Source organism: Syzygium oleosum, unplaced genomic scaffold (assembly GCF_021117445.2).
Source record: "Syzygium oleosum isolate NSW1041296 unplaced genomic scaffold, Sole_v2.1 Sole_v2.08, whole genome shotgun sequence".
NCBI lineage: Eukaryota > Viridiplantae > Streptophyta > Magnoliopsida > Myrtales > Myrtaceae > Syzygium > Syzygium oleosum.
Window position 1 is genome coordinate 11458505 of NW_026607492.1, and position 9173 is coordinate 11467677.

Sequence of the window (9173 nt, forward strand, 5' to 3'; positions counted from 1 at the left end):
AAGGGGTGTGGCCGGTCAAAATGGACCTTCAGCCACCGGAACTGTGGTCAGGAATCGGTCAGCCCGATTGGTCGGTTCAATTCCGGTCAAACCGGGTTAAACCAGTTTGACCCGGGTTGAACTAGTTCAATTCTTGATTCAATTTGGTTCTAATTTTATCCAATTTCATCCCTATTATGATTGATTGACCCAATTGAATTGAATTTGATTAAATTGGATTGAACCAATTTGAAATACAAGTACAAATTGATCAATCTTAACTTGTTTGGCTCAATTGCTCTTCAATTTGAGTTAAATTGCATGGCCAAGCTAGACTAATGAATTTAATTGAAGTCCAATTGGCCAAATTGAGCTTTAATTCATCAAATTGGATGTTAGTCTAGAATTGGTCAATTTGAATTGCACTAATTGGACCAATTACTCTTGGATTTCTCAATCATTGGATCACTATATTGGTCAAATTGGCTCAAATTCATGTGAATCTTCTAAAATTAATTTCAGATTTGAGTTTCATATAAGAAATTAGGCTCATCCGTGTCTCAATTGTGCAAATCATGAATAATCGATCGGAATTGTGACATTCTGAATTTCGACCCACTTTCGGGATTTATGAAATGATATTATCATCAATGCACTTTCTGTTATATCTCACTCGGAATTGGCCATTCTTGAGAATACTAACCGTTAGGGAATGGCTAGTTAGGATTTTGATACGCACGACCCAAGAACTCGAACCTGGATCGATACTTCGACCATAAGAATTGACGAGGGGATATTTAGGACCATTTTAGGCAGATCCAAGAATGATTAAGGAACAATTTAACAATGTTATACAATTGAGTCACGGGTGATGCCGTTTAATCACTGTATGCATTCCAAACGTTCCAAAATCAATTTCTAACGATCGTGTCGTTCGGAACTAGTGATTGACCCTCGTAATTACATGACAACCGAAGTCACCATAGCTCGAGTAAACTTAAACGTGGATTGATATCAAATCAACCACGGGTCGACACGCATAAACCCTAAAAGCCGCCCGTTAGTTTGAGATACACGAAAGTCGCGTTTGAGCGATTTTGACCACGAATTGGAATCCGAACTTGGGTATCGAACTTTCAAGGATATCAAAATTATTATATTGGACGACGCCGCATTAAGCTCGCTTTATTATCGGTTTGCTCAGAAATTCGCGAAAACGGGAAATTAGGCTCGGAAATTAGAAAAGACGATTTTGCCCCTGTGTGTTCTAGAATTTATTTGTTGAGTGGAAGGACTTATTGGTATCTTTACCCTAGTGACCGAAAATCTTCATGGACAACTTTGCCCTTGCCTTTTTGGTTAATTACAAAAATGCCCTTCTAGAAGACTTTTGTCAAGATGCATTTCTAGCCCTTAGATCAATACTTGGGCATCAAGGACTCATCCTAGCCCTCCATTTTGGTGAGATATGTTCAGCTCACACACTCTCTCTCCTCACTTTTCCCTTGCTCTCTCTCTCTCTTCATTTTTCTCTCTCTCTCTTCCTCTCTCTTGGCCGAGACACTCCCCACCACCGTCCACCACCCATCAGCCCCTCACGCCACCACCTTGGACCACCGTGGACCACCGTGGACCACCGTGAGCCGCCCAAGCCGCCGTTCACACCGGAGCGGCCGCCGTTCGCCGGATCGCCGTTTGGGCCGCCGCCAGTTCGCGGAGCTCTTGGCTTGGCCGGGACTGGTGCTGCTGGGTTTAGCTTGATTCTTAGCTTATATTAGTGGTAAGTAACTCCCTAAACCTTGATTAGGTTAGTAGGTTACCAATGGATAGTGTTTAGGGGTTATTAGGGTAATTTAGGGGTTATTTTAGGGGTTAATTTAGGGGTTATGGCATAAGCTGAATTGAGAAATGGTTGGTGGCTGGATTTGATAATTATGTGGCTGTTTTGAATGTTAAGATAGGTAGATTATGTTATTTGAGCTTAATCATATGTTTAATGTTGCTAATTGTGCTTAATTTGGCTAATTATGGTTGTTAGTGATTGTTTTAATTAAATTCGTGGGTTAGTCTTGTGGCTGCAATAATCATGTGGTAGTGGCTGAATTGGATGACTTGGACTTTGATCATATGGCCCCCATTGGTTCTAGAATGGTTAAGGTTAATTTTAGGGCTTAATTATCATGATTAGGTGCTAATTTTGATCCTACGGTTTAGATTAAATTAAGATGTGATAAAAGTTAATCATATGGCTTATTAGAGATTTGAGATTGATCGGGTGACTTTGATTGGCAATCGCATGGCTAATTAGTCGATTATGTGTCGATTAAAGGTTTAATGACGATCGTGTGGTGGATTAGTTGTTTAAAATTGATCGCATGGTTAATTGGTTTGATCGTATGGTTAATTTATTTAATCATGGCTGATTAGTTGACTATGTCTTGATCGTATAGTTTGATGATGATTTCGTGGCCTAGAACGAAGATCGTGTGGTTAATTATGGCTATTGTTGGCTTGGCATGGCGTATCGTGATCATATATTGATGTTTGATGCGAAAACGAGTGCGATTCATGGCATATTTATTCGTAGTACATTGCACGTCATAAACACTTGCATTGGCTAATTAAGAAAGATTAAAATTGGCAATGCGTGGTTATTTACGTGTGTGACCATGATAAGTTCCGTCTAAGACGAGTTCTAGACGATGCCCGGCGGAAGTTCGGATGCTGTCTGGTACCCGACTTGTCGGGGGGGGTTCGATCCCAGACATTGCCGATCGCGGTGGAGGCCGGATCGATGCTCCTAAATGGGATGCCGTCCGGTACCCGACTTGTCGGGGGGGGTTCGATCCCGGACGTTGCCACGCCCAAAGTAGTGGGGTGATGCCTGGCTATGCCGGAAGACCGGCGGGAGTTCGGTGTGACCTATGGTGGGTCGTTAATAATCCGGACAACTTCGAGTGTTATGTGCATATGGTATGCTTTGAGCTTTATTATAGGATAAAATCGTGAGGCACGGTATGGGACGGGCCGAAGTGATTTCATCTTATAATCGAGACTCGTGTGAATAATTGATTATGTCTGGATTATTATTATTGATGTTATGCATATTGATAGTTGCCATGGTTGTGATACAAATTGAGACTTGCATAGTATGTGGTACCATTGTCCGTTGGATAGGAACTTAACCTTTTGGTTAGAATGGCATGATTAGGGTGCCGGAGGTACGTATTGCCCTAGTCGAGGCTTAGGCAGTTTACTTATTGAGATTTATCTCATTCCCTGTTGTTAAACATTTTCAGACCCTCGACCTTGATTATGACTGAGCCTCCGCTTCGTTTCGGGGTACCAACGGAGATGGAGCATTGGGTGACTGAGTACCCAGTAGGAGAGGGTAGGGAGTATCGGAAGTATGAGAGCACGGTTTGGGTCGACGATGGGGAGCAGTACTTGACAGCTCATAAGTACATGGCTTGGTTTCTGAGAGACGGAGCTCAGAATATTGGTCCTCTCGAGGGGTTTGATGTTCCCCATGACGATGGTTTAGGATTATGGGATCTTATGGAGATTGATCCCCCTGACGGAACTGTAGTTAATCCGGAGCCAGAACCGATGGTGACAGAGCCTCCAGCGTGGGTCGAGTGGCCAGAACCTGAATGGGAGTCCTTGCCGTCCGGTTCTTATAGTGAGACATCTGACCCGGCTTCGCCAGGAGCACCGCCAGGATGTTGTGGAGGTTTTTGATAGGGTTAGAGATCCCTATCTTTTTGGGAGCTCCTCTTTTGAATAGAGTAGTGGAGCAGATCGACCACCCTATCCCTTTTTGAGTATGCGTGGTCTGGGTTTGTGACCTTTAGGAAGGCTTGTATATTCTATCGTTGTATGTGATGTTAAGTTTATAAAATAGTTCGTTGGTTTGTTTAAATTCTCTCTCTGTTATCCCGTTTGAATGTTCGTTGAATGGAGTGTTCGTTTGGCTTCCGCGTATTTTCTCTTATTTCGATGGTAACGGGTCGGCGACGAATCCTGGGAGTCGCATTCTTAACGACCGCGGCGGGATGTTACGTGTTCGTAGGGTACGGGGCGTGACATCCCCGTTTAAGTGGTATCAGAGCAAGGTTAGCTCGATCCATGTTTGGTCGAGACCTGGAGTGATAAGGAGCGATGATTTTGGGGTAGCTGGTTAGAGAGACTTGCCTTGATCACCAGTTTGTGACGCCTTGTGCGTGCTTTGAGAATATGTGCTTGTGATTGGTAGGCTTGAATTTGCATCATACTGTTATCTGCTTATGAGTGCTGAGTGGTTTAGTGCTATTACTAACGTTACAGGCGCTCTAAGGTAAGATCTATACTCTTGCTAAGTGTGTACTTATGATGCTTATTTGGGGTGATTGCTTGCTTACAATTGCTTGCTGTAGTTCGTTGCCTAGAACTGCTTAAGACGAGTAGTTGATTTAAGTCTTTGATTCCATGGTGGAATTATAGCAGGCTTAGGTGTTTGGAGTGATTTCTGTGAGGATGAACACCCGGGGTAGAGGAACCAGAGGTGCATCGAGTTCGCGAGCTAGAACGGCAGAGGATCCTAGAGTTGATGGGGTTTTAAGGGCTCTAGAGGCGATTGGACAGTTAATAGGCTTGCAGACTCAAGAACGAACTGCTGCTGCTGCTGCTGCTGCTGCTGAGGCTGCTGCCGCCGCACAGAATAATCCGGGGAATGGAAATGGAAATGAGAATCGCCAAATGCACAAGTTGGTGGAGCAGTTCTTGAAACTTAAGCCATCAAAGTTCGACGGGAAAGGTGATCCCGAGGCTGCCACTCGCTGGGTTGAGGAATTGGAAAAGGCCTTTGCACTTCTGGGGTGCACGGAGGAGGAAAAGGTGACTTTGGCTGTGTATCAACTTCAAGATAATGCTAATGATTGGTGGAAGGCCACCCGAGAAAGAATTTTCCCAGTGGGCACTGTGCCGAACTGGACTGACTTCGTCGATGCCTTTAATGGAAAGTACTTTTCTGAGAGTGCTCAAGAACAGAAGATGGCAGAATTCTTACGGCTTCGCCAGAATCAGATGACCGTGGATCAGTACGAGGCGGAATTTGCTAGGTTATCGAAGTTTGCACCGAGGATGGTTGAGAATCCTTTGGATAAGGCAAGAAGGTTTCGAGATGGTTTAAAGCCGGAACTTCGCAGCCGACTGATACCCCTGAACCTTAGGGATTACAACGAGCTTTATGAGCGGGCTCAGATGATTGAGAGAGATATGACCGAGAGGAATGCCGCATCTGGATCGCGGTTTATACCGGCTAGGGATAATCGTAACTTTGGAAAGAAACCTATGAATGGGAATAAACGATTTGTCCCTCCTGTTAAAAAGAATATCGTAAAGCCGACCTACTATTCTGGAACTCCGTGTCGATTTTGCGGAAGAAGGCATGGGATGGCCCTTGCCCTGGCAGGAATGGAACTTGCTTTGGATGTGGCCAGCATGGTCACCAAGTGAAGGATTGCCCGAATCGACAAGTTAGGTCGCCATTTCAACCACAACAACCTCGGATGGGGAATCAGGCTGGAACCGCTCCGCAGAATAATCAGAATCGACCCCCAGCACAAGGAAGAGTCTATGCTATGGCTCGCAAAGAGGCGGAGGATGCGCCTGGCGTGGTCACAGGTACGGTCTCTTTATGTGATCATGCTGCTTATGCCTTGTTTGATCCGGGAGCATCGCATTCATTTGTGTCAGAACAATTTGTTAGATTGACTGGGATTGAACCGAAACCGTTAGAAGTAATGTTGCATGTTACTACTCCTCTAAAGGATAAAGTGCTAATCTCAGTAGGATGCTCGAACTGTAAGATAGTCATTGGTGGTAGAGAGGAATTAATTGATTTGGTGGTGTTGGCTATGTTTGATTTTGACGTCATTATCGGTATGGATTGGCTAGTAAAACAAAGGGCCGTGATGGACTGTAGTAGAAGGGTGATCCAATTTAATCCTGTTGGTCATCCTCGATATGAATTTGTTAGAAACCGAGGAGGAACCTCGATTCCTTGGATTTCATCGCTTGAGGTGACTAAGCTGTTGGATGAAGGATGCCAAGGTTACCTAGCGACTGTTTTTGACTCATTGGCTGATGAGCCAAGGCTAGAGGACATAGCCGAGGTGTGTAACTTTCCCGATGTCTTTCCTAAGGAATTGCTGGGATTACCACCTGAAAGGGAAGTGGAGTTTGTAATTGAGTTGGCCCCTGGGACGGAGCCAATCTCTAGAGCACCCTACAGAATGGCCTTATCAGAATTAAAGGAGTTGAAAGTTCAGATGCAAGAGCTGCTAGACAAGGGATTCATTCGTCCAAGTGCGTCACCGTGGGGAGCACCGGTGTTGTTCGTCAGAAAGAAAGATGGTTCGTTGCGTTTGTGCATCGACTATCGGCAGTTGAATCAAGTGACCATCAAGAACAAGTATCCATTACCAAGAATAGATGACTTGTTTGATCAACTGCAAGGGGCTTCGGTATTTTCCAAGATAGATTTAAGAACGGGCTACCATCAGTTAAGGATTAAAAAGGAGGATATACCGAAGACGGCATTTCGTACAAGATATGGACATTACGAGTTTACGGTTATGCCGTTCGGATTGACTAATGCCCCAGCTGCTTTTATGGATTTGATGAATCGGGTATTCAAGGAATTCTTGGATTTATTCGTTATAGTGTTCATCGACGACATATTGATATACTCGAAAAGTCCCGAGGAGCATGAGCAACATTTAAGAATGGTTCTACGGACCTTAAGAGAACACGCACTTTACGCTAAGTTTAGTAAGTGTGAGTTCTGGCTGAATCGTGTAGCATTTCTTGGACATGTGATCTGCGGGGATGGAATCTCGGTGGATCCAACTAAGATTGAGGCGGTTATGAATTGGCCGAGACCTACGACGGTGACGAAGTTCGGAGTTTTCTAGGACTAGCTGGCTATTATAGAAGATTCGTGGAAAGGTTCTCCGCGATAGCCACTCCTTTGACTCGCTTACTAAAGAAGGAAACAAAGTTCGAATGGACGGATAAGTGCGAGAGAAGTTTCCAAGAGCTTAAGCATAAGTTGACTACCGCACCAGTATTGATAATACCCTCAGGTCCTGGAGGATACGAGATTTATAGTGATGCGTCGCTGAAGGGATTAGGATGTGTTTTAATGCAACAGGGAAGAGTCGTTGCATACGCATCGCGACAGTTGAGACCTCACGAGATGAACTACCCAACACATGATTTAGAACTTGCGGCCATCATCTTTGCACTTAAAATTTGGAGGCATTATTTATGTGGAGAAAGGTTTCAAATCTACACGGATCATCAGAGTTTGAAATATTTGTTTTCTCAGAAAGAATTGAATATGAGACAACGCCGATGGATGGAACTTCTAAACGATTACGACTGTGACATCTTATACCACCCGGGAAAGGCTAACAAAGTAGCGGATGCACTTAGTCGGAAATCGAGCATCGCACATTTGATGATTAAAGAGTGGACTTTACTCGAGGGAGTACGGGATTCTGAATTTAAGTTTGAGGTAAGTCACCTCTCAAGCTTGTTAGCCACTTTAAGGATTGAACCAGAAATTCAGGCTAAAATTAAGGCATTACAATCTACGGACCCCGATATTCAAAAGATTCTGCAAATGGACGAAACTAAGAGAAAGGTTGACTTTCAAGTATCCGAGGACGGAATCTTGAAGTTTCGTGGACGTTTGTGTGTGCCCGATGACGTAGAGCTTAAGGAAGAAATCTTGGCAGAAGCTCACCGTAGCAACTATAGCATTCATCCGGGTAGCACAAAAATGTATCAAAATTTGCGTCAGCACTACTGGTGGAACGGAATGAAAGTGGATGTAGCCAAGCATGTGGCCCGGTGTTTGACGTGCCAACAAGTAAAGGCGCAGCATTGTAAGCCCGGTGGACAGCTGCAACCTTTGGAAATTCCAGAGTGGAAATGGGAGCATGTTACCATGGACTTCGTTATGGGATTACCAAGGAGCCAGAGAGGTCACGATTCCATTTGGGTTATCGTCGACAGATTGACTAAGTCGGCACATTTTCTGGCAGTGCGAAAGGATTTCGCAATGGATAAGTATGCCGAGCTGTATATGCGACAGATAGTTCGTCTTCATGGAGTACCAGTAACTATTACGTCGGACAGAGACCCTAAGTTTACCGCAACCTTTTGGAAGAGTCTTCAGACGGCTATGGGAACGAAGTTACAGTATAGTACAGCATATCATCCGCAAACAGATGGTCAGTCTGAAAGGACGATTCAGACACTCGAGGACATGTTACGAGCTTGTGTGATAGATTTTAAAGGCAGATGGGAAGAACAGTTACATTTAGTTGAATTCGCCTACAATAATAGTTATCAGCAAAGCATCAGAATGGCACCATTTGAAGCGTTATATGGCAGAGCATGCAGAACACCAGTTTGTTGGGATGAAGTTGGTGAAAGGAGAATTACGGGTCCAGAATTGGTAGAACAGTCAGTCGAGGCAGTTAAGGTCATTCGGGAAAGACTGAAAACTGCTCAAAGTCGTCAGAAAAATTATGCAGATAAACGGCGTAGACCTTTGGAGTTTCAAGAAGGAGATCATGTTTTCCTCAAGGTATCACCAATGCGAGGAACATCTCGGTTTGGTAAGAAAGGGAAGTTAAGCCCGAGGTACGTAGGTCCGTTTGAAATATTGGAAAGAATTGGAATTTTAGCCTATCGACTTGCCTTGCCGCCGAATTTATCTCAGATTCATAATGTATTCCACGTGTCCATGCTAAGGAAGTATGAACCAGATCCGACCCACGTGCTGAATTATGAAGAAATAGACGTGGATGACAAGGTGTCGTACGTGGAAAAGCCTATTCGGATAGAAGACAGAAAAGAACAAGTTCTACGGAATAAGACAATCCCGTTGGTCAAAGTAGTCTGGCAACATCATGGAACGGAAGGAGCCACGTGGGAAAGTGAAGAAATCATGAGGCGTCAGCACCCCCATTTGTTTGAATAGTTGGGTTTGGTTGTAAATTTCGAGGACGAAATTTTTGTAAGGGGGGAAGAATTGTGACATTCTGAATTTCGACCCACTTTCGGGATTTATGAAATGATATTATCATCAATGCACTTTCTGTTATATCTCACTCGGAATTGGCCATTCTTGAGAATAC

At 44.2% G+C, this 9173-nt stretch overlaps 1 protein-coding gene across 1 annotated transcript; it reads left to right on the forward strand.

Annotated features, from left to right (window-relative positions):
* The first annotated feature begins 4494 nt into the window (after nt 1-4494).
* LOC130138722 (uncharacterized) lies at nt 4495-5475 on the forward strand. The gene has a single exon (XM_056313611.1). It carries the CDS (start codon nt 4495-4497, stop codon nt 5473-5475), a length of 981 nt encoding a protein of 326 aa, XP_056169586.1.
* The last annotated feature ends 3698 nt before the right edge of the window (nt 5476-9173 follow it).

Coding starts and splice junctions, on each gene's coding strand:
- LOC130138722 (XM_056313611.1), top strand. CDS start 4,495: ATGAACACCCGGGGTAGAGGAACCAGAGGTGCATCGAGTTCGCGAGCT.